Source organism: Cylas formicarius, unplaced genomic scaffold (genome assembly GCF_029955315.1).
Source record: "Cylas formicarius isolate icCylForm1 unplaced genomic scaffold, icCylForm1.1 PGA_scaffold_4__25_contigs__length_36172078, whole genome shotgun sequence".
Lineage (NCBI taxonomy): Eukaryota > Metazoa > Arthropoda > Insecta > Coleoptera > Brentidae > Cylas > Cylas formicarius.
This window is the reverse complement of record NW_026844334.1, coordinates 15,257-40,973: the sequence shown is the minus strand read 5'-3', so window position 1 is coordinate 40,973 and position 25,717 is coordinate 15,257. Positions and strand designations below refer to the sequence as shown.

Genomic DNA, 25,717 nt, shown 5'->3' with positions numbered 1-25,717 from the left:
CAAAAAAATGTTTAATTGTAAGATTCTAATAAATATTTATCTGTATAGCCCTAAAAAACTGTTACAAATCAGAGAACTATGTAGAAGACACAAAAATGCAAGTAGAAGAATATTGTTAATCGACAGGCACACAAGACCAAAATGGTTATTTCAAATAAGATAAATAGAGTACAGGTACTTACCCTTACACTTTGAACTCGAGGATCAGGTACATAAACACGTACTTACTGGAAGGATCAAAGTCAAATACCTCCATAGTATATACGAACATATTGCAATATAGATTAAACTCTTAAGAACGGTCCATCTTAGGCAAGACCTGCTTAACGCAGAATAAACATATGTCGCGAAGGGTTTTACCACGGTTCTGCGTAAGTCTGCGGTTAAGGTGCTGTAAAATAATTGAAAAGTGAAAGCAATAAATACCCTATATTTTTGGTCGTGTTATAACAGGAACTGAAGACTAATTACAATTATCTCCTCTAAAAAACTACCTAACAAGCATACTATACAGTAATGAGTAAGTGTCGAAAAATAAATGTGCATTTCTTGCACTCTGGCGCACACAGAAAACGTAAAATTAAAAAATCTGTCAGGATGTCTTTTCAGTTCTTTGAAATTAAAATTAGTAAATAAATAATAAAAAATATCACGAAATGAACCTACAATTTCTCCCCATTTTTTTTGCAACTGCAAAGTGTGTTAGGTCGGTTAAAAGAACAAAACTCTTGAAGCAAGCTAGAATAAAATAATTGTTTATTTAACAATTTAAAGAGGAAACTTCTGCTGGGTTGTTGATAACTCGATCCTGCTGACGTTTCGCCGATCATCTTATTAGCTGTTTCAGGGCTTATACAGGACATCCAAATAACGTTTACATGCGTGTCAAAGTAATAAATGTTATTATATTTTTTAATGTATATTATGGCATTAATACTTATACTTACTTGTGATAGTCTACACCGAGTGTTTTCGAATTTATGGCCATTTTTTCGTCCAAAATGCTTTGTGTTTAATACTGAAATTCAATAATAATTTGGGCTTCAGAACGTCTAAATTAATGGAAAGAAAGCTTGTTTTCTCCGGTTTTATTTTGTCCATTACAGCTTACGTTCGAGTTATTGGAACACTTTACCTACCGAGCATAGTTGCTAGCGTTTATGTGCGGAACTTTATCGTTTTATATCGAAACCCGTGCATTTGATGGCGTAGAAAAACGAAAGGGAACGTTCAGGGAAGCGTTTCCCGGTCCTCGACGTCGCCGTTGTCGTTGCGACGTCTGACGTGACTGTACAGTTGATTCGCGGACCTTATTCGCTCCTGAAGGATCTGCCGACAAATGTGGAATAGAATTAGAAATGTTCTCGCGCGCTCTCAAAGTATTTTTCGCTTTTATTTCGCTCATTGACTCGGCGCAAAAGAAAAATGCTTCAAGGATCGCGAAAAATGGCCACGATATGCTGCCTGTAAATTCAAAAATATATTAAATAAAATAAATTCACAAATATATACAAAAAAAGGCGCCAAAGAAATGTGTTTTGAAAAAACATTAAAATGATATCGTAACAAAAGCGACGAAGAAAAATAGCTGGAAATTAAGGTTCCATTTTTTGCTTCGCCTAAAGGCAAACAGACTTCGTACAGGAACAAAGGCGGTACAGTTAAAGTATTTAATTTTGTTTGAAATAATCACCGAAATTACGAGTTTTTGGGTTTCCCCCTCTTTGTAGCAAAAAAAAACAGAATCAGGCCCCATATATCGTAGCTTCTCATCAACATTCGCAAAATAAAAATTTAATTTGGTATTCATTCATTTATTTTTTTTCAATTTATGGCAATCACTCCCCAAAAACATAAATATTAATTTAATAAAATAAAAATAAAATAAAATAAATTATTAATATCATTAAAATTATATTTTTTTATAATAATAAAAAAAAATTATGATCGAGCGAACGCTCTTCTGAGATTGCAGGTAATGATACCATATCGGTCGAGTTCATAAAAAAGTAGACGCGGACTTAATATTTTCAAAGTTTTTTTTTTTTTAAAATAATGACGACGTTTTATTTAGTGGTAGTAAGAAATACTTAAAAAATGGCTACAATTTGTACAATTATAAAATTGATCGGATAAAATAAAAGAAAAATGTTTATATTCAAATATCTCGCGCATCTTGTATGATATACAGGACATCGACACAGTTTGCGATACGGTTTCAACAAATTCACGTCGTTTAGACATGAAATTTTCAGGTATTTCGCCCATTACCGACACACTCGATGCCGCCTATAATACCATTCAAATCAATCAGCCACATTTTTTTCGAATTTTGATATGCGGTTGGTCGAAAGCAGTAATTTTCGGGGTCCTTTAGACGCTTGTCTGTAATCGAAAAATCCTGTATATAATCAAAAAAATGGTTAATTAAAATTATATAAAACGATGTTATTGTACGACCAAAAATATAGTGCATTTATTGCTTTGGCGTTTTAAGTATTTTGCAGTACCTTAACCGGAGACCTTCGCAGGACCGTGTTAAAATCCATCCCAACAGAAGTTTATTCTGCATTAAGTAGGCCTTGCCTGAGATGGACCGTAACGCATATTTGTAGAAACTTTTCAGTTGAAACGTTTTAAATTTGATTAAGCATTCATGCCGCGGGGAATTTTCGAATAAGTCGAAGCGTTTATTTTAACATCAGGTGATATGTATCGTCCTTAAAAGTTTAACATAAATTGCAATATGTTCGTATATATTACGGAGGTATTTGAATGTGATCCTGCGAGGCTGTTTTCGCTGGATAATTCAAAGGGTAAGTGTAAGTGCCTGTACTCTATTTATCTTACGGGTAAGTTTAAAAATAATCATTTTTGTCTTGTGTGCCCGTCGATTAACAACGTTTTTCTTCTTGTATTTTTGTATCTACTACATAGTTCTTCGATTTGTAAACAACAACAGTCACATTAAACTAGGTGACGGCAGTAGCGATGGTGACGACTTTGTATATTAATACTGCAGAAATGTAATGAAATGTAACGAGTTGATCATTGAACGATTTTTTAAGTGACTCATAGTTTAATATTATTATAGTCAATATTTTGTATATTAAAAATGATATTATGCAGAAATGTAGTGAAATAGAAGCTAATCAATTGTTATTTTGTACTAATTTTTTTATGCGCATGTTTCAAGAATTGCTCGGCGAAAAAGATTGAAAACACACTTATATCCCGCTTGTTAGTGTAGGTAGGTAGGGTCTATTGTAAAAGCACTATATTTCTGGTCACGGTATACTACGGTGGCTCGTGACAATCGCCGACACGCACGGGTCCATTTAAAACGGCCAAAGGCGATCGATGAGCGACGACGGACGACGCCAATACCTTTTGGCGTCTCATTTCGGCGCCTTCCAGTTTCTCCCGGAGCTTCTCCAACGTAACCGGACTGCCGGTCGCCTCCTCCCGTCTCAGCAGCCTCCTCGGAGGTCGCCTCGAGCGCTCGCCGACGTCGTCGTCGTCTTCGTCGAAGCTTATATCGTACGCCAATCCGTGGGCTGCAACGCGCCATCACTCGAGAGGATTGAAGCCGCTTAGCGGCGACTTACCGGCCTCGTGGACGTCATGGACGTCGTCTTCGAGGAGCTCCACGTCTCGGGGGACCCGCGCAGCCTCGGAGAGGTCCCTGCGAACGACGCGTCAGCGATCTAAACCGTCCCTTGGATACGCACCTCGTCCCGTTTTGGTAGAGACGCCCGTCGTCGGGTTCGACGACGCCCCGCGTCGCGCTGCACCCCATGACTCGAATGGACGTAAAACTCGACGTAACTGGACGGTTATCGACTCCATCGCGTCGCAAATAGATAACGACGCGACCGCCGATCGATTTTTTTTTCGCCCGTCACTCGCGAGCCCCGCATGTGACCCAGTAATTTCCACGTATGCCCGCTTCCCCTCCCTGTACCCCGAAAACACTGTGTGTGTGGAACGTTGAAGTACGCGGCACAATTAAACGAGGAAGGGGGATTTTTTTTAATCAAAAATATATTTCATAATCGGTGTTGCAAGATAAAATCCACAAGGGCCTCGGAAAGCTCCGCTCAAAAGGAAATCCCCCTAGGTGTTGTCCAATAGTTGTCATAAGAGCATTTTTTTAAATAATTAGTAACAAGCGAAGAATTAAAAAACATATATATAGTAAATATATATATATATATATATATATACAGTGTGTCCAAGATAAGGATGCACAGCATGGGGATCTCGGAAACTATAAGAGATACAGTGTCGGTTAAATTAGACAAAAGTTGCGCATTTTGATACCGAACAAGATCCCGTTTTACAAATTTGAAAATTCCAAGCCGTTATGGAAATATCCGAGAAAAACCGAAATATTGCGATTTCGTTTTTATTATTTTTTAAAGCTATTTGAAAAGATATGAAAAAACGGAAAACACTTTTCCATTGGCACTTTTTAATCTCTCCAAATTGACGTTAACAAATTTTCATTACAGCGTTTCGATTCCATGGAACCACCATCAACTTTGATTTTTCTTATGGGACGGAAAAAAAGTACACACAGTATTAGGTTGTGCTTTTCATTGCGAATTCAACGATGTACGATACAATAAGGTTACTTATGTTTTTATCCAGAAAAATGGATTTTTAATACATTTCAGCATTTAAATGGAGTAGGCCATGACAAAATGACATCCAGTCAATTTCAATGACACATTAATGTTATTTGTCTTTGTTATCAGTCGATCATAAGTTTATTCCTTTAGTTATTGTTTTTGTATTTTTATTGTTGTTGTCTTTTTCTAATTTATTTTGTTCTACAATGGAGGGAGGTAATTTTACAAACGAAGAAAAATGTGATATGCTGTCTTGCTACATCTGATGCCAAAGAAATTGTGTGGAAGCCGAGCGTATGTATTCTAACAAATACCCAGAGCGGAGACAACCTGACAAGAGTATTTTTCGGCGTTTGTTATTTAATCTGAAAGAATATGGATCATTTAAGAAGCCTGCATTATCCCGACAAAAACCTTCCAATGAAGAAAACCAATACAATGTTCTACAATCTGTTATCGAAAATCCACAAACTTCTACCAAAGAAATTGAAGACCAGAATGGGGTAGCTAAATCTACAGCTCAGTTTATTTTAAGGAAAAATGAATTTAAGCCTTACAAATTCAGAATATGTCAAGGATTAAAACCGGGTGACGACGAACGACGTAGACATTTTTGTGAGTGGTATACCAGGATGTGTGATGAGAGTTTTAATTTTCCATATAAAGTGATTTGGTCTGATGAAAGTATGGTGACCAATAACGGTATTTATAACAGGCGCAATACACACTATTGGTCGCAACAAAATCCACGTGTTAATAGACTATCCAGACATCAAGTTCGCTTTGGGTTTAATATTTGGTGTGGGATTTTTGGTAGCAAGATTATAGGCCCTATTTTCTATAATAATTCCTTAACTTCCGAGCGGTACCTTGACATCTTGAGGCACGATTTAGAAGATGCCTTAGATGATTTACCGCTAGGCGCTGTGCAAGGCTGCTGGTTCCAACAAGATGGTGCCCCAGCCCATAACTCCAGAGAAGTTCGCCAATATTTAACTGAACGGTTTGATGGAAAATACATTGGGACTTACAGTGAAACACCTTGGCCTGCAAGGTCCCCGGACTTAACTCCCTTGGACTTTTTCTTATGGGGCTACATAAAAAATGAGGTATTCAAAGAATGTTTTGACAACGAGGAACAATTACGTCAATCAGTACGAGCAGCGTTTAATAAAATTACTCCTGAAATGTTAAGTCGTGTTTTGGAGTCTACCGTGAGACGGGCGTACTTATGCCTAGAAAATGGAGGTCATTTATTCGAACATTTGTTATAGAATTTGTTTTTCATTAACTTGTTGGATTTAGTTGTTATGTTAAATGAACAGTTAGAGTTAGTAAATAAATAAACACATTAACTCGAACTTGTCAACCATTTTCTTTTGCCTTTCATCGTTCGGATCTCATGGCCTACTACAATAAAATACTAGAAATGTATTAAAAAGCCATTTTTCTGGATAAAAACATAAGTAACCGTATTGTATCGTACATCGTTGAATTCGCAATGAAAAGCACAACCTAATACTGTGTGTACTTTTTTTCCGTCCCATAAGAAAAATCAAAGTTGATGGTGGTTCCATGGAATTGAAACGCTGTAATGAAAATTTGTTAACGTCAATTTGGAGAGATTAAAAAGTGCCAATGGAAAAGTGTTTTCCGTTTTTTCATATCTTTTCAAATAGCTTTAAAAAATAATAAAAACGAAATCGCAATATTTCGGTTTTTCTCGGATATTTCCATAACGGCTTGGAATTTTCAAATTTGTAAAACGGGATCTTGTTCGGTATCAAAATGCGCAACTTTTGTCTAATTTAACCGACACTGTATTTCTTATAGTTTCCGAGATCCCCATGCTGTGCATCCTTATCTTGGACACACTGTATATATATATATATATATATATATATATATATATATATATATATATATATATATATATATATATATATATATATATATATATATATATATATATATATATATATATATATATATATATATATATATATATATATATATAAAATTGGAGGGGGTATTTCGGAGAGTCTCGGAAAGCTCTATTTAAACGGCGAGCCCCCTCTCTGCCGTAGAAAAAGTATCATAAACACGTTTTTTTATATTCAATTACAACAGAAGGATTTTTTTTTACCAAAAATATATTTAAAAAATGGCGTTACAAGACAAAATTTAGAAGAGGCATTACAGAAAGCTCGATTGAAAAGGAGAACCATTAGCTGCAGTAGGATTTTTTCTTAATGAAAATGAAATTTCAAAATTGTTGATAGAAAATAAAAATTAGAAGGGCGTTAGAAAGCTCCATTCATACCCCTAGCTGCCGTCCAAAAGATGATACCGCATTTTTTTTCTTATAATTAATAACAATGGGAAATAAAAAAAAATAGGGCCTTAGAAAGCTGTATTTAAAACCCCTAACTGAAGTAGAGAAAGTATCAAAAACGCGATTTTTTTTACTAGTTAATAGATAAAAAAAATATGGTGTTACAAGATCAAATTTAGAGAAGACGTTTTGAAGAGTATTAGGTAGTTGTCTTCAAAACTGGAAATCCCTAACTGCTGCCCAACTCATTTTTATTATTAAGAGCAGTGCAAGAAGACTTTTTAAAAAATCAAAAATAAATGTAACAAGTGGCGTTGCAAGGTCAAATTTGGAGGCGACATTTGAAGGATCTTGGAAAAGGGGAACTTCCTAGTTATGTCATAAACGCGTTTTATTTATTACACAGAAGAATTTTTTTTAATCAAAGTTATATGTTAAATTTCGGGTCCCGAAAAAGACTATTCAAAAGCTTTGGAGCTGACATTTCAAAGTTCCCTTCAAAAGCGGGAGCCACAAACAAACGCAAAGGCTACCGTAAACGCGTTTTTTTTTACAAGAAAATGATTCTAAGAAAATTAAAAATAAATGTAAAAAACGATATTACACGATAAAATTTGGAGGAGACAATTCGAAGGGCATTAAACAACTCCGTTTAAATGGGAACCCATTACTAAACTTGTTTTCCTTATAAATTAATAGTAAAAAAAACGAATTAAAAAAAAATGTATGTTAAAAAACGATATCGCAAGATAAAATTTAGAGAGTACATTTCGAAAAGCCGAACATTTTTCAGGTGAATTGGTTTTAAACAAGCACATGTCGTTATCTCGGGCTGCGTGGCAATTTACTTTTACATTGACTAAGACACTGAAAATACAACTTTCTCGACTATTGAGTTGTTGTCAGGCGAGACAAAAAATATAAATCGCGAAAATCGAGAAAATACTTTTCGAACATACACGTTCATGTTATTTTTTAGGGGGAATCTGCAGCCCAACATTGGTGCACGGTTTTCTATGCTCCGGTAGCGTTGAAACGGATTAACTTATATGTCGTTGAACTATATATCTTCAATTTCAACTTGTATAGTATTGTTGTATTCATTTCAAATCACCTATTTCTTTATTATTCCTACTTTTATATAAGTTTTTATATTCGTGATCTTGGAATAATTACTATATGTAACATTTATGTTATGCACCCTATTCAATGATCCGTATCATTGCAAATTTACATCTCATTACTTTGGCGCGCATTAAGGAACGAAATATAAGAATTAATGCCATATCAATAAATTTAAGTGTAAAAGGACTCATCTCTGTATTGATGATTCCTCACTCAGGCCTTAGATGGCACGGCAACAAAACTAACAAAACTATACCGTATTTCTTGGCTTTTGACGTTTCGGGCGCAATCTGCGGAGCAATCGATTACCGACAACTTTGAGCTATATTTGGAACGTACGCTGTCGTAACGTTGAATGTCTATATTTTCAGGGTGGCGCCATCTAACACGCGCCCGTTGAAACCGCGTCGAATTTTCCTAGTTTCATCGCGCGACGCCCGATGGCGGCGTAAGTTGGTTTCCTCGGCCGTCGCGTGTAGCTAGTTTGGCAAGGAGATGGTGTATTTCGCGCCAGTTTTCATTCAATTCAATTCATTTTACCGAATAAACATAGCGTAATCCGCATTTTTGTCAATGGCTCGGCGCACCGTTCTCTCTGTGCATCACAGGCGATGCAAATTAACCAACGGTTTTAGATTTGAAAAGGTTCGTTTTCCGTATGATTTAACGACGGCTTCACTTTTTCCGAATGGTGTTAGCGCGTAAGAATGTCTTTAGTGCAATTTTTCGGGAATTGTACGTGTTTGCCAGTCCGTGTGTCCGTCGACTAGAATTGCCATGGGGTAAGTCGTACAAGTTGTAGTGGCACGGTTAATTGTTGATCTTGAAGCTTAATAATAACAAAAAGATTATTGTATTTGAAATTTATTCACATTGTTGAGCGACATACGAGGTGCGTGAGTGACGTAAACGCGAGAAACGACAGCGCAAACAAAACGAACGGCTTCAACCTGCAAAAATGCGTTACGTTAATTGTTATACGACAACGAGGGGCGACTTACGTTCGAAACATCTGCGTGGTCGCGACGACGTCCCATATCATAAACGACGTGATGATTAGGCTGTATACGAATATCCTCACGGCCCTGGCGACTTCCCTGAACGCGTCATGAATCGTGGCGGTAACCATCTCGGTCGAAACGCGATTTTCCATATCGCGCAGTTTATAATAATAATACTATTGTTCGGTTTACGCGGTCGGTCGTAAATGTCGAGAGAGAGAGAGAGAGAGAGAAGATTGCCGCGTCACCCGAAGTAAAATGCGAGCAAAAATCGTGTTTTTTTTTTACGTTTATTTCACTGCTTTGTACATCATATCGTTACACATTAAAATTAATACCCGTATGTTTTTAAAAGTGGGAATGTTTAATAAAATCTCTTTATACATCAGCATATAAAACAACAATTTATTCATTATTATCAACATCATTTACAAATCGCGCTGACAAATTTTGCGCTGTCCATTTTTGAGTAAAACCATCGGGTCTGAGTTCACGAGACAATCGTAAGTTTTGCTTGAAAGAAAAAACAATCGGAACTCGAAGCGCGTTGGCAGGGCGAGACGTCTTCAAACTCAACCCGGAAAAACGACATTTTCCACGCGCTTTTATCCGCTTTTCCGTTCTGTTAGTAAAGGAAATGTGAACATTTTTTTAAACTCTCGACATATCTAATGAATACATACACGGATGGATACGGTCTTACTTAATACGCTTCTTGCTCCAGCGTTCAAGTAGGCTTTGAACAACCGACGGGTCCCAAGTTCGATCCCCCGTGGAGACAAAAAAAAACGGTAAAAAAGTACCGAATCGTCATCATCGCTTACCCGGGGGATGGGGTGGGGGGTTCGGTTGTCGTCGATGAGTGGGGCACATATGAAACGAGAGGGAGAGTGCAGAGAAAAGGAAAGTCAGTCAAGCAAGGCAAGACAAAAAGAGGAGTAGGAAAACAATTTTTTAACTATGGAAGATAGATTACCTACCAAACAAGGGACAACAACAAAACTACGTCCCCAAAAGAGGAGAGAAAATATTAAACAATTTGTAATTGGTAAATTATCCTAACCTGGAATTGGAAATTCTTCGAAAACTGGAACAATAATCGAAAACCTAAAATGGATCCTGAAAGGTGGCAACAAAGAGGCCGATACGCAAAATAAAAGGACAACCAGAATTGAAGAAAACGACGCTAACACAGAACGGAACTATGGTTGCCTATTTTCAGTGTTTCGGATGTACAGTTTGAAAACGTCTCGCGAAATAATTATTTTTCGAACCCGTAACTAATATTTTTGAAAAAAGTTATTCCGAGCGGTTTTGGTGTTTTCGGGGGACAGCAACCGCTCGCTAGTTCAATTATTGCACCCGTTAAATGTCTTTTACGATAGTATTGCGACGTGCGCGTGGCCCGTATATTATCTCGGGATCTGTGAAAAATATCAACAAAAAATTATGGACAAAACCGGTTAGGATTCATTTCTACTATTAAAATATTATGTTATATTATAAATTGTCAACATGTCTTATATATTTATATATTTTATCCTCTGTCACCGTTTTTGACATATTTTAAATTTTATGTCAAAAGCAAAACAAAACATTTGTATATTTTTGCCATTGAATGCCTTTGTTATATATATTTGCGGTCGACTTTAGTGCTTCGTGTTGATATTTTAAAAATAATTATTAAATGAAAAATCGTTAGGTCTACAAAAACAAAATATATATAAAAATAGGTTTCTTTTTAGGAAAAGTACATTTTTTGTTAAAAAATGAAGGTCGCTTAATTAATTAATTACATTTAAACAAATTTAAAAAACTTTAATATTACCTTTTCGAAATAGGAAACGTTATGCAAAATCTCCATTGCTAAATACGATAAATTTACATTAGAAAAAAAAATGCTTTTCACGATTTTCCACCAAATTAGGAACCCCAAAGTGACGTTCACTTTGTTAGACAAAGTGAACGTCACTTTGACAGAAAATAAGGTAACGGTAAGACTTGGGTATAAGATGTTATACACGAAGTATTTATTACCAGAATTTTCTGAAAAACTCAAAAACTTATTTAATTTTCATGGCGTTGTTTTTAAAGTATGAGTGAATCCAACGTTTCTGTAGGTTTTTCGATACTCTCTACAGATCCCAAGACGAGGTGTGATCGCATAATAAACGGGACATGCAGTATACAAGAGCTTAAACTTATCTTGAGCGAATAAAAATTGAAAAACGGCCTTTGTCCGTAGCTGTAGCATATACAGGGCGGCTCGCTGTTTTTTGACAGGTTGCCTTGCCAACATATTTTATTAAGCATTTTTTCCTATCGAAAACCTTTCGAAGCGTAGGTGAGAAATTTGGAATCCAAAATATGCATATTTGTACAGGGTCTCTCATAAGTATCTCATAAGCATCTAATTGTCGCAGTATAATTTCGATTTAAAGAAAGCTACCGACCAATTACGTCATTTTTAAATATGCAAAGGGTCGAATTAACGCAAACTTTAAACGAAAACTGGTTTTTAACAAACGCCCTGATAATAGTAAAGTTTGGTACTGTCGTTTGGCGGTTCAATTCGAACAGTTTTGACGCAAAAAAAAAAACAATGCACCGCTGACTTTTCTACCGATTTATGACATACGTAGTTGAATTTTTTATTGTATTTTTTTATGAATATTTAATAATAATGATATGATCAAAAACATCCTCTAGTAAAAATAATGTTTCAATTTCAATTCTTTCAAAATTTCAAATATTGAAGAAACTATATGAAATTTCTCAAAAAGCCGAAATTAAAAATAAACTCTATAATAGCGCGCCACCCCGTATATCCATCACGATTTATATAAAAAAAATATTTTTACCCAAAAAAAGGTCAAATTTTTATACGCTAATGCTATAGGGCGAACCATATGGCTACCAGATGTTAGTTTTGGTTAGTTTGTAGCCATAGGTAGCCATAGGCGTCGAAATCAAGAAGATAGCCAAAACCATACTTTTTTTACGTTTAGATAGGAGGAAATGTATTCGAAACTTCGGGAACGGGTCTCGGCGGGTATCCTGCGCGCCCCCACACTCAATTCCGGAGCGGGTGAGATTATATATATATATATATATATATATATATATATATATATATATATATATATATATATATATATATATATATATATATATATATATAACCGGGCGACGCGCATAAGTTTTTATTTGAAAAAAGCAATCAATCGAAAATGAAACCTTTTCTTACTCGTCCGATAAGGATTAATTAATTTTTGATGAAACTATATTTTTGATGAAACTATATTTTAAATAGCACTAGAACTGTAGGTACCTATAAAACCATAATAAATTGAGATTTGCTAAGTTGATTTTGAAGTTTGTATCCGTCCTGTCTGTTTAACAGAACACTATGTACAAGGTTGATCAAAAGTCGCGCAGCCGTCACATATCTACGGAATTAGTGACGTCGGCGACGTTGTCATATTTATCGGTTTTTCCCTAAGCTAACAAACTTTCTTATTTCAAAGAAAAACGTTTGTTTTTATTCCATTTTTTTATTGCAAGGATAATTCTAAATATTTTTCAGGTACCTTGTACCAAAATTCAATAGTTTTTGCAATAAACTAGAATTTAATTTATTAAGTTCCTAATTCGTTAAAATCGTGCCATTAATTATTTTTGTTTTTTGTCATTCCTGCAAAAACGGTTGAATTTGGGTATAGGCTATTACATGAAAAATACTAAGAAATTTTAAGAACGATCCAAAAATGGAATAAAAACATACCCTTTCTATTTAACAGGAAAATTTGGTAGCTTAGCGAAAAAAACAGAAACGTGGCAACGTTGCCCATGTCATCATTGGATCTAGCCTTACTAATAAATTTCATAAATTTTGAGTTGAATAATTCCTGAGATATGTGGCCATTGCGCTACTTTTGATTAACCCTGTATATGTTTTCAGAAAATCTCTCGAATTTATGGAAAATCATGAATTTCTGAGAAGCGAACGCTAATTTCTTACTTTAGTCAGAGTTTCGGAAAAACAAATCAAAATTTCTAAAAAACAAGTAAAAATTTCTGACTTGTCGGAATTTCTGGAAAATAATTTAATATTTCTCAGATACAAATCATAACTCCTGAAAAGTAAGTCAGAATTTTTGAAAACAAGTCAGAGTTTCTCACATAACTTTGTCGTAAGGGACATTCGGAAATATCAGATATACAGGGTGATTCATAAACTAGGCGAACTAGAAACAAAAATAATTTTATTTTTTTCATTGCTATTACCAACATTGTTGTGGTTAATTATTGGTGTTTTGTTGTTCCCTGTACCTTTTCGTATTTTGAGCATTTATTAAAACTTACAGAGTTTACGAAAAATTGAAAAAAATTCATTTCGATTCGACCTATCTGAGTCTAGTAGTACCTTCAGTTTATGAATCACGCTCTATATCCGACGTCTCAATTCGCCTTGCCCTTTACGTAAAAAACTTAAAATTATGATTTGTGTTTCAGAAATTTTAACTTAAGAACTCCCAAGGTGTTTCTCAGACATTCTGACTGATTTTTTTTTATTATTATCACATCGAATGCTATTTGCCATTAGATAAATAAGGCAAATTATTTCGAAAAATATCGGATCATTTAAAACTTAAAATTGCTACACGAAACCGTTTCTTTTTTCGCGTCGCCTTGTACATAACGCTCGACGTCGGTCGAGCCGCTTTCGTGCGTTTCCGGGGACGACGAAACCGACCGAAACCCCAAATCCCCGCGACAGTTCCTAATGTAGTATATATAGTTTGCTCACTCGCACTTAAATCAGTAAAGTATTGGTCTTACCACAAACAATACTAAATCTAACACACAGCCTCTATATTATGTATAAATATCATTTTTTGGTTGTCCCTATACGTTATTTTTTGCCTCGGTTTATTTTTTACATAACCCTACTTTACCGGCGACCGATTCAGTCCGTGTGTACGCCACAGAACACGTATTGAGCGTTACTTAGATACATTTACAAATATAAAAACATCTATATAATAAAGAGCCATTGATGTTCGTTGAGGTTAGGAAGATTCATTACGTAATAATACTCATTATTCGGGTTCGATCGTGTAGAGGGGCGTTCCGGAAGAGCGAGAAATAGGTACACCTTAGACGACAAACATTTTTTTTTAAATATCTCGATATTCGGGAATAATACGGGATAATTGTTTTCAAACCCGAGCGCCACCTCGAAGAATGAACACCCCGTGGCAAAGTTTCTCGGGATAAAATATCCGCTGGTGTCAATTTTTGGTGGTCGAAAACGAAAGAGGTACGTTCGGATTTTTTAAATTCAACAAGTTTTTTTGTATTTTAGTTGTCAATAAGAAATGTTATCTTCTTGGGCAATTCGTTTACTTAAGCGCTAAACTAAAATATGCGTGTCAGTTGAATTAGGCAAAGTTTTGAGGGAAAAGTCAGAATTTCTGACCTAAGTCGAAATTTCCGAGATACAAGTCAAAGTCAATTTTTGAGAGACAAGTTGGAATTTGTGCAGTAAGTCAGAATTTCCGAAAAATAAGTCAAAATTTCTGAGAAACAAATCATAATTACTGAAAAATAAGTTAGAATTTCTGCAAAGCTTCTCACATACGTTTCTCGGCAATGGCATTAGGAGCGAAACAGATGTACAGGGTGATTCATAAAGAATGGGTAATCTCTAAACTGGAAGTACTAGACACATAATTTTTTTTTCATTATTAATACTAAAATTTATTATGGTTGATTGCTTTATGTTCCCCGTACCTTTTCAAATTTTGATTATTTACAAAAAATACTTATTTTTTTTAATGCAAATAATTTTAAAAAACTACACAGTTAACCCTTTTACGAAAAATGTTTCAAAAAAAAATAGGCACATGTGATTAAATTTCTCTAAATAATATGGTGAAACTATTGTCATCTAGTAGCAAAGGTTCTGAATATCTGACGTTTAACAAATTTTAACGAATTTTTCAGGAATTCCGACTTAAGTAAAAAATTCGGAGGAGTTTCTCGGAAATTCTAACTTATTTTTCAGAAATTTAGATTTGGTTTTCTTAAATTCCGAGTTCTTTTTAGAAATTTTGACCTATATAAGAAATCATAACTTGTTTTCAAGAAATACTGACTTGTTTTCCAGAAATTCTGCCTTATTTCTTAGAAATTCCGATTTAGGTAGGGAATTCTGATTTATTTCTCTGAAATTCTGACTTTATCGGATATTCTTACTTGTTTTTCAAAAAATGTGACTTAATTAAGAAATTATGTCTCATTTCTCAAAAATTCTTACGTAGTAGGAAATTATGTCTTGTTTCTTAGCAAATTTAGATTTATGTCAGGAATTACGACTTGTTTTTCAGAAATTCTGACTCATTCCTCAAAAATACGGCTAATCAGGCTTAAACCTACATTTTGCAGTAAGCTTCGTAGATCAGAAAGAACAATAATAAATTTTACATGGGGAACGTCAAATAATGGATAAAAAGTGACAATTATATTACACACATAAAATTTGTTTGTTTACTTGTGTATCACTCTCACCAGTAGCTTAGAAAATTCAACGGAATCTGCGAACTTGTATTTTATCCCGCAAACTTTGCCAGCCTCTCATCCTTCGAACCGAAAACAATTACCCCGACGTCATCCCGCGTACAAAAAAAAACCAACCGCCCCGACACCCGTTCCGGTTTCGACCGGTTTCAATTATTGTAGAAGCCCCGATTGACCGCCGCCCTATTCCGGTTGTGCCATTTGCACTGCAAGATTCTCAGATATGTCCTGCGAAAGCTCGCGTTGCACAACGCGTAACACATCGGGTTTATCGTGGAGTTGATGTAGCACAGATAGTAGAAAAAGTCCCACAACTGCGGCGGGATCCGGTTACTCGTCGCTGTCACCGGCTTCAGCAGCACCAGTATGTTGTAGGGGGTCCACGTGATGATGAACGTCAGCAGTATGGCGGACAGGGTCTTGGCGGCCTTCTTGTCCGCCTTCTTCTCCTGCGTTTTCTTCTTCTTCTTGCCGTGGTTCTTGGTCGCGTTCGCCAGCAGCGTCTTGCCGGCCAGGTGCTTCGGGATGCCTGCGAGTGCGAGAGAAATATATATATATATATATATATATATATATATATATATATATATATATATATATATATATATTGGATGATGCCTCATTTCAGAATCTTTAAGACTAAAGGTGTACAGATTCAGTTGCACTTTTAAAATATTACGTTTCTATATATTCATTTTAGTGGTCGCGTGAAAATTTTCGGAACTTTCTGTTCTGCAGATGTTTTATACAGGGTCAGGGTTGTCTGCGGACCGAAAGGGAGAAACACACATTGACCCTTTTGTTATGGGATGATACGTTATCTCAGAATCTGGAAAGAATATAAAAAAAAAAACGTTAACAGCAAGGACAGAAAGTAATCAAAGCCCTATAGACTTCCTTAAAATAGCCTGCAGAATATCAGTAGCAGAGAATATTAAAAGTGCATGGACATGTAAAGAGAATGAACAATGAGACATAGTCGAGGACAGCTTCACACTATATACAGCAGAATAGAAGGAGGAAGGGAAGGCATAGAAGGTCCAAGATGAGTGGAAAAACAGAGATAGGTGACCCAACTTTATATGTTATATTTTATAGGTGTGGTCTAGGTCTATTTCAGATTCTAACGTCAACTGTATGAGGCAAGAACTTTAAAGCAATTTGCACTTGTTTTAGAAGAAGAGGTTAACTTTTGACCTAATTTTAATCGTGCAAAAATTGCAATTGTTACATTTGTAATAGACTTCTATTCACGTCTAACCAATAAAGTTTCAAAAATGTACAATATTCCTCTGACAGCCTACTGGGAGGTTTAATATAAAACATAACAGATCGAAGAAAAGTCTTAGGTGCTTCGTGAATTTGGAAAACAACACGGCATCCGAGAAAACGAACGATTTTTTCAATTTAAAAAGAGGGATGGCTGTCACCTTTCGCGTTCAGCGGGATCCTGATGTCGGGCATCGCCGAAGGTCTCCGGTTCAGGTGGTTCGCGTGAGCCACCGAGTTCATCTTGTAGTCGTTCTGGAACTGACTCTCGGGGATCATCTTGATCGAAGGAGTTTCAGCCTGGCCGTGGTGGCCCTCCTTGGGATCGCCCGGCAACCGGATCAGGATCGTATAGACGCTGTCCGTCGACGAGCAGCGTCCCGTCAACCTAGTGGACAACGGCAAGCTCCGGCTGTCCCTCCCAGGGTACCTGGTGGGTGTCACGTTCGCCTGGTTGGCCGCCCAACTCGCTCCCAAATCACGAGTCGCGTACGGATCCCTGATAAACAAAGTAACAAGTAACTACAGATATATCGGTGTCTTCTTAAGGATATGACCAGGCAATCAATTACGTAATGAAACTAAGGAATCATAATAGAATGGAGGTATATGTATCAACATCAGATAGCTATGAAAAGACTAATGCTACGGTTGGAAAAGGACAATACCAAGATGTTGTGGATCGGGTAATTATAGTGATGACCGACCAACTCAATTTTGCCAGGAACCGGACCTCGCTTTAGTCTACCTACTAGAAGGCTCTGTGCATGGGTACACTAAAATGTAACATGGGGTCACCATATGGAGAGGATCCTGTTATGCAGCTAGAGTGTTTCGTCTTCATGAAAAAGCCAAGACTAATAGTTTTTCAATGAAATCGAAAAAGTAAAAACAGTCTACTATGAAATATTATACGATTTCCAGGTTTAAGAAAGACATCCTGCATGAATATATGAATTGAAAATTGTTTATCAGATACGCTGCAGGAATATGAAAGGGTCTTAAGACTATGACATTCCATTTTCTATGCCGATGTTTTATTGCGAATCCATAAGCAAAGTTTTAAAGAGACACAATGTTGTGGGCCTTGTATTCTTTGTAACTGAAGAAATCTAACGCTACCACAGCGACTATAACTCGAGAAATCTAACACTTCTGTCTGTCTGTCTGTCTTCCTCCGGAATTGGCGGTTATAGACTCACCTGATGACGTTGAGCGAGGTACATCTGGACACGGAACTCTGCAGGGGCGTGTCCAACGACACGGGAGTGATGCAGCCCTGGCCTTGCTCGCTGGGGCTCTCCTCCTCGGTGTCGCTGCCGTCGTCTCTGCCCGAATGCCACCACGCGACGCACCACGACCTCAGCCGACTGGCGCCGTCCCTGAGGCTGTTGGCCCCTCTAAACACGTGGCTGTCCCGATGACTTAGCAGGATGATCTAAATGGGACACACATCGATCAGTTTCGACATCGGTCCTTCTAAAGGCGCGCACTCACGGGCCTCCGCTTTTGGTTGGGATCGACCGCGACCGAGCTGCGCATATACACCGAGTCGTTGTCCGCCGCCGAGGACTCCGACCTCGGCCTCCTCCATTCCTCCAGGTCGAGAGTGGAGCAGGCGTTCGTCGCCTCGTCACTGCACACGAATACACTGTGTACACACGCGATTAATTGGTTGGGTGAGTCCCGCGCGCCTGTGTTCGAAACATCGAGCTACGCGAGCGTAGTGCGCGGGCGGCCTTTAGCAAAGAATCACGCACCAAATGAATGGGAAAATCGCGAGAGGTTTTTTTTGCATCAAAACCAGAGATCTACCCCATGATTACCAAAAAAGACGGTCCTTCTCAATACTTAAAAACCAAAATTCATGTATGAATACTGATCTACAATTCACAACACTCTTTCCGAATCGAAATATAATGCGTTCAGAATATTTTCCTCAGATTTTCTTACACTGTTAAAAAATCTGACAGGGTCAGTCATGTTATAAGCAGACAGAAACGTCTGAAGCTTAAATTTTTGGGATACCTTCACCTCCTCAATCTTGGCCAAAACGCTTGCATCGTCTAGGGAGCTAAATAGTACGAATACGAGAAAAAAGAATTAAGTTTCATTAAATTCATTATAACTTGTATTCGGTGCGGGGTTCTTTAGCAAGACTCGTTTTTCCGCGGAGGTTCCGCCAGACACCTCGAAACACCTAGTGCAACACGTAAAGCCTCTATCATCGACACTTCTACCCATTCCTCGCGCAACCAGTGCAACGTTACCTCGAATTGCTCCGTTTGCTGCTGTCCTTTTTGCCGGCCTGGAGGTTGGGCAGGTCCTTTTTCCGTTTCTCCGTCTCCCTCCATATCCTCCAGTAGAGGAAGCACATGACCGTAACGGGCACGTAGAAAGCAGCGATCGCGGTACCAAACGTAATATAGTGATTCGTTTCGATGAACTGGATGTAGCACTCGTTGTCGGGTACCGTGCGTTGTCCCTCGATGTAGGGCCAACTGTAGATCCACGGGGGCCACAGCAGCAGGCTTATTCCCCACGCGCACCTACATTATCCCAAAATCGCAAACCGCGTTAAAATGTTTTTGTTGTAACTAGCCGATACGACATTGACACCATAAAACCGTTTCCTTCCACCATCCTTCACATGGGAGGAAATAAATTGGATTTTTAGAAGTTCGTACTTTAAAACTGTTTCTAAAACTATACAAGGACTAAGTTGGAGAGTATCTGGCTCTATAGGGTGCATGGAAGGGCCCCTAAACTGCCTCCACCCAATGAAACCGGTCCTGAACTTGCCCATTCACTAAGTACAAAAAACAACTATGTGGACATTCAGATTTCTGAAAACAACCGGTCCATGTTTAACCTAAGCTGGAATATTATCAAAGTATGTGGAGGCCATACTTCTACGCCCATCATCAAAACTGTGAAACTAGGCTTCAAGAACTAAACGCTGCTAAGATGTGTAAAGTGTCCACCATATCGTCGATCTCTGTTTTAATCTGTTTAAAAATAGACTTGATTGGGAAACTCATTTATTCCATTATTCTTCCTTAAAAAGAGAACTTGCTGTGATAAGAATTCTAACTGTGATAACATAAGTACTAATCCATTGCTTTTAATAATAGGAAGTGCAAAAAATGATTTCAATGTTAAATATAATCAGATAGATTATCGTTCACCGTCTTGATTGAGAATTGAGAATCGAGGCTTTCAAAATTGCAGATTTCCCGGCTCGATAGGACTCCTAATGAAGAGGTTCTAGAGAAGGAACATGAAGTCCTAAGTGACAAATGACGAAAACTGGAATAGCTGCTCACATCATGATACAGCTTGTTACAGCTGGTCTTGCTTGACTCCCCGACCTGAGAAAACGGTTCTTTCTCTGTACCTCCGAATTTTTCGAGCAGTAGTCAACAAGATTAGAATAGACATAGACATTGAAGTCTATTTAGATACTACGTATTCTTAGAGAAGAGAATAGAGAAGGAATGCGAAGCGAAGCTTGCTACTGCTAATCTTGCTGGGCTGTCTTGCCACAACTGGACTCTTCAGAGTCAGCATTCGACAAGAAGAGCAGAGATGGAAAAATACAAGAGCCGTAGCTTAAATCGAATTGATTGGCTTACGCTATCATGATGGCCGCGCGGTTGGTGGTCCTCTTAGCCCTGTAGGTCAGCGGTCTGGTCACCGAGAAGTACCGGTCGAAGCTGATGATGAGCAGGTTCAACACTGACGCGTTACTGGCCAGATAGTCGAGGGCTAACCACGTGTCGCAGACCAGAGGTCCTAGCGGCCAGTAACCTGAAACGCAACTTGGCTAATGGCGGCCGAAAGCTGGAGGGGAGCCGGCACACCCACCCAGCAGCGTCGAAATGGTGAACAACGGCATCGAGATCAGCCCGATGGCGAAGTCGGCGACGGCGAGCGAGAACAGGAAGTAATTGCTTATCGTTTGCAGCTGCTTGTCGATCTTGAAGCTGATCATCACCATGATGTTGCCCACGACCGTGACGAGGGACAGGATTCCAGCTGAAAAACGGCAAGTTGGAAATCAGATAACTGGTTTGAAAATACGTCTTGGTCCTTCGACCGGTTTCAAATTAGACACCAGCATCAACCGTAGTAAGCTAGTTGTGCTATTTTCTCAACTGGACAGCAAAAAAAAACACTTGCTGATATATCGCCAAACCTGAGCTCTGAAAAAGTCAAAAGATTTCTAAGATTTGTAAAATAGAATGTGAAAGTTTCTTTGAAAAATAAACTGCCTTGTACCTACCTTGTAGGTGCTGTGTGCCTCAAAGTATATCGTACACGTAATCGCATCGTTTGGATAATAGTGAACAAGATAAGATAATATGTCAAAACTAGATATATACCATAATACAATAGAATACAATAATGAACAACAATGGAAGCTTAATCGTAGAAACAGAGGAAAAAGTAAAAAGATGTTCACAGTATATTGAAGAGCTATTTGAAGATGAGCGAAACGCTGGTCATGGGGTATAAGAAAACATATTGAACCACCAATTACCAAAGACGAAATAGAGAGAGCTTTTAAATTTGCGAAGAACCAGAGAGCATCAAGACCAGATGCAATGAACACCGCACCACAAGTCATGTCTCTTTCTAAAAATAATACATCAAAGAATTTACCCCAAAAATGAGGAACACATTGCAGATACTCGGTTTGGTTTCCGTAAGGGCCTAGGTACAAGGCTCTGTCCAGCATTCAAGTTCTAACTCAAATATATGAACTGTGATGTATTTATGTGCTGTATTGATTTCGAGAAAGCGTTTGACCGAGTGCAACACGAAAAAATGGCTGGCATCAAAAGGCAAATGTGCAAACAGGAAATAATATGACTAAAAGCATCTCAATTAAAAGAGCAGTAAGACAGGGTTGCATTCTGTCACCATTGCTTTTCAATTTATACTCGGAGACAATATTCCAACAAGCTTTAGAAAATATCGCAGAAAGAATAAAAATTAATGGGGTAATAGTAAACAACTTAAGATATGCAGATGATTCCGTTCTACTGGCAGATAATATTAAAGGGCAAAAAATCATAGATCATGCAACCGTTACGGTCTTAAACTTGACATCAAAAAGGCCAAACTTGTGGCTGTAACTAAAGAACCGAATATACGTGCAGAACTGTGGATCGGCCCAAGTAAACTTGCAAGGGTCAAGAGGATTAAACATCTGGGACAATTATGAAGCGAGGATGGGACCGTTTACTGGAAAAAAATCCAGAATTGAACAAGCAAGAGCAAGGTTGATGCGTATGAGGAAAGTGCTGTGTGGACACGAACTTAAAATTGAGCTCAGAATGAGAATGATCCCATGTTACGTGTTCTCAATGCTGTTATATTCAGTAGAATCTTCGACTCTTACAGAGACTACCTTAAAAATGCTGGAAGCTTTTGAAATGTGGGTGTACAGGCGCATGTTGAGGATAAGTTGGATAGATCGGGTCGTTAACAAATAACGAAATCATTGATAACATCAAGATTAAGAAACTCTCATACTTCGGCTATGTTATGAGACATCCTGAAACATACAACGTCAAGCATTTGATCATTCAGGACAAGATTGAGGTCCCAGGAAGAAAGAGAACATCTTGGCTGGAAAACCTGCGACAGTGGTTCGAACAATACACGATATACTGTCTAAAGGAAGGACTGTTTCCAGTTATTTATAATTTGTCTGCAAAAACAGTCTATATCACGGCGAGCATGTTTGAAGCCAACTCCATAACAAAAAATATGAAAAAACGTCATTTTTAGACGTCAGGGAGTGTTGATACTTAATAGCTCACATTTGGTGCCATCGTACAACGTATAGAAACGTACAAAACAACCATCTTAAGAGATCGGTTGAGGTGTTGGCAGAATAATTGCATCCGAATTCCGGTGAACCCGGAATAAGCCAAGACTTTTTACTAACCTTCTGTGGTGCTAAAACCTTTGAACTTGATTCTCTACCCCCAAAATCTGATCTACCATTTTAAACGGGCTTATTTTCAAACCCAGTTTATGTGGCTAATGCCGATGGAATTCCTGGAATAACGTGTACAAACCATGAGTTTTGGGTAATGAATGTATCAACCTGCGGCTTTCAGATTTTATTTTTTATTGCCTGCCTATATTTTTTTTATTTATACGCTAATCTGACAAGTTGGATAAACGTCAATAAAACTTCAGTTCTTGTTTGTAGTTCAAACTTAATGATTTAAGGTTTTTTGCATTTCCGTTGCATTTTTTTTAACATCTTTGTTCTTATAAAGTACCAAACTGGAATAATTTTGTTACGTAATGTTGGGCGTAACGTGGGGCGGCAATGGGTTATCTGAATAGCAACTTCTTACATATCATTTTGTAGGCAATTTTATAATCTTTAAATTCGGTACCTTGTATTTTTTCATAAAAATGGAAATTAACGGAGATATTCGTGGAAACGTGAAAAAATGTAGCTTTATGGTGGTTTTGGGGACTTTTAGTAAGCTAAATTGCACTCCAAAAACTGTTAGTCCATCAACTTGTTTCGGATCCAACTCTAAAATTTCTGGAGTAATAGAATATTATAAGAGTGTTTTCTAATTGAATGTCAATAATTAGGGGAGGGGAGCATGTGTCCTAACTTTTCAGATACAGGATGCTGAAGTTTTCAAAAATAAGATATATTTTCGTAATACATTTTAATGAAATTTGGCACACATGTACTATGTATTAAGAGGCATTATTTAGTGTACAACATTTTTTTTAAATACACCAGTGGCGGGCGTACGGCATTTCACCTGTTTATTTTGGCAGACATTATTTCCAAAGTAATTAAATTGCTTCATTTTTTTCAATCGAATGTACGGTTTTCGCCTAAAAATTGTTTTTTGTTAGTAACTAGTGTCCTTCAGAAAAAAATAAATATTAGAAGACTGTTCTTTTTCACTTTTACAGCTCTAATGAAATAATATAACACTTTAACAACAAGATAAATAATAAACGTTTCTTATATAAAATTTATTTTATTACTTTGTATTACTTCGATTTTTTAAGTATTTTAATAAAACAGACAATTACTTAAGTAAAATATAATAATGATAATCATTATCTGCGTGCCGTCATATTAACGATATTGTTGTGACCGTGTAGCGAAGAGGTTTTTATTGAAAAAAATCGAGAAATTAAATTGCGTTAGATACGATTAGAGATTGTAAAAATAATCAGTGACTTAGCAGACGTGCTGGTGTATTTAAAAAAAAACTGTGGTACGCGAAACAAAGTCTCTTGATGCATAGTCCATGTGAATTATCTAAAGTGATATTAAAATACATTTTTTTTTTTTTCTTTTTAAATGTACAAGTGTACGAAAAATGAAATGAATGAAAAAAAAACTCATTTTTGTAAAACGAAAAGCGAAATAATTCGTTTTTAGTGGTCAAAAGTAGAACATTGTTAAAACAATTGCAAACATAAATAATATGGTTGCTATCAAGGCGGACTTGACCATTTTTAAACAATATGGCTATCGTCCGGAAATCGAATGATTATTATTTTTAAATTGAAATGTCTCAAAAAGAAAAAACTAATAATATATAGGGCATTCCGTTAAAAAAAAAACAAGATGTTGCTGTCATTTTGGACAGCATAAGAAAATGGAGCAAAAATCTTCAAACTTTTGTATTTACACGTTTTTTTCTATCTTTCAAAATTAACCCTGTCAGTGGGTGTTGAAATGTAATGAATAACCCTGTACCTAATATTGAAATTTAATCCCAAATATGATCGGATAAAAAGGAAACAAGGCAGTGATCAAACGATGGTGAAAAACATCTCAAACTTGTACCAAACAAGGCCGGGTCTCTTATTTTTCTTCGATCAAGAAACGTTAGAAAAAAGCGGGCAAGCTCGACGTTTCTACCGTTAAAGAACAATCGTCGTCTCCCCGCGTTAACACAATAGGGCAAGTCTCGCCGCGATAGAGAGCCGTCAAAGTTTGGCCAAACTCGCCTATCGCACTCACCCACTGTTCCTATCAGGACGACTTCCGTAACGGTGTACGTGGCCTCGTGCGAAGCTGAGACGACAGACGAGTTATCGGTCGTCGGCGAGGTGTTCATCGTGTCACGAGGACCGAGTGGCCAGGCGTCGCCTCATGTCCCCGGCTCGCTGATGCTGGAAGACGCCTCGATTTTACCTTTGACCCACTTTCGCGCGGCGACGGATCGGGATAAGGGGACCCCGTCCCGAGGACCCGATCTTCCCGCCTCGAGGCTCACGGACATTTCGCCGCCGCGGTCATCGCTGTAGGGGTCGGCAGACGCCACCACTCAAACTGCTGCTGGTATGATGGGTGACTTGCGACCTGGCTACGTGGCTGCGGCTGCCTCCATAGGCGTGGACTGGCCTGGGCGTACTACGCGCTCCACACAGATCCCACCCCCACCCCGCCGGCAGCATCCCGACGCGACGTTCGAATGTGACGGCGCTCCCCCTGCGTCCTCGCCCCGGTCTAATCTTCCGACGGTGCCCCGCCAATCGGAACGGACGACTTAAAAACCGCGCCGCATTTGAAGGCTCGACGTTTATAAGTAAATAAATAAATAAATGGTGCGGGTTTGCTCGAAAAGAAAGACCGCACTAAAGAAAAGGCCTCCCCGACATGAAGAAATGGGACAAATGGACTTATTGATTGGCAACCCAACACGACCGCATCTCCATTGGGTAGTTTTGGTTAGAAACGTGTATCTGCAAAATTCGTT

The 25,717-nt window shown here is 37.7% G+C and overlaps 2 protein-coding genes across 3 annotated transcripts; both read right to left on the bottom strand.

The window, feature by feature from the left end:
- Positions 1-444: 444 nt before the first annotated feature.
- LOC132700792 (uncharacterized) lies at positions 445-4,182 on the bottom strand. Of its 2 annotated transcripts, XR_009618688.1 has the most exons (5): positions 3,732-4,182; positions 3,609-3,685; positions 3,388-3,557; positions 1,140-1,329; positions 445-1,018 (listed from the first exon to the last, which is right to left on the bottom strand). XR_009618688.1 is itself a non-coding variant. In XM_060668329.1 (4 exons), the coding sequence occupies exons 1-4, from the start codon at positions 3,797-3,799 to the stop codon at positions 1,231-1,233; spliced, it is 414 nt and encodes a 137-aa protein (XP_060524312.1). In that variant the 5' UTR covers positions 3,800-4,182; the 3' UTR covers positions 1,078-1,230. The 2 variants fall into 2 exon arrangements, 1 of the variants encoding a protein (XP_060524312.1); XM_060668329.1 differs by lacking the exon at positions 445-1,018 and having other exon boundaries at positions 1,078-1,329.
- An 8,552-nt stretch (positions 4,183-12,734) lies between these two features.
- Positions 12,735-25,323, bottom strand: LOC132700511 (muscarinic acetylcholine receptor DM1). Its single transcript, XM_060667876.1, has 8 exons — positions 24,979-25,323; positions 20,814-20,984; positions 20,582-20,756; positions 19,217-19,495; positions 18,444-18,597; positions 18,149-18,384; positions 17,108-17,445; positions 12,735-16,206 (listed from the first exon to the last, which is right to left on the bottom strand). The coding sequence occupies exons 1-8, from the start codon at positions 25,073-25,075 to the stop codon at positions 15,827-15,829; spliced, it is 1,830 nt and encodes a 609-aa protein (XP_060523859.1). The 5' UTR covers positions 25,076-25,323; the 3' UTR covers positions 12,735-15,826.
- Positions 25,324-25,717: the final 394 nt, after the last annotated feature.

Bases quoted from the DNA above. Each gene is read 5' to 3' on its own strand.
- LOC132700792 (XM_060668329.1), bottom strand. From the start codon at position 3,799: ATGGGGTGCAGCGCGACGCGGGGCGTCGTCGAACCCGACGACGGGCGT. The intron at 3,686-3,731 runs GTGCGTATCCAA...CGTCGTTCGCAG, and splicing joins CTCTACCAAAACGGGACGAG to GGACCTCTCCGAGGCTGCGC. The intron at 3,558-3,608 runs GTAAGTCGCCGC...GGCGCGTTGCAG, and splicing joins CCATGACGTCCACGAGGCCG to CCCACGGATTGGCGTACGAT.
- LOC132700511 (XM_060667876.1), bottom strand. From the start codon at position 25,075: ATGAACACCTCGCCGACGACCGATAACTCGTCTGTCGTCTCAGCTTCG. The intron at 20,985-24,978 runs GTGAGTGCGATA...GCCGTTTTTCAG, and splicing joins CGTCCTGATAGGAACAGTGG to CTGGAATCCTGTCCCTCGTC. The intron at 16,207-17,107 runs GTGACAGCCATC...TCGCACTCGCAG, and splicing joins GATCCCGCTGAACGCGAAAG to GCATCCCGAAGCACCTGGCC.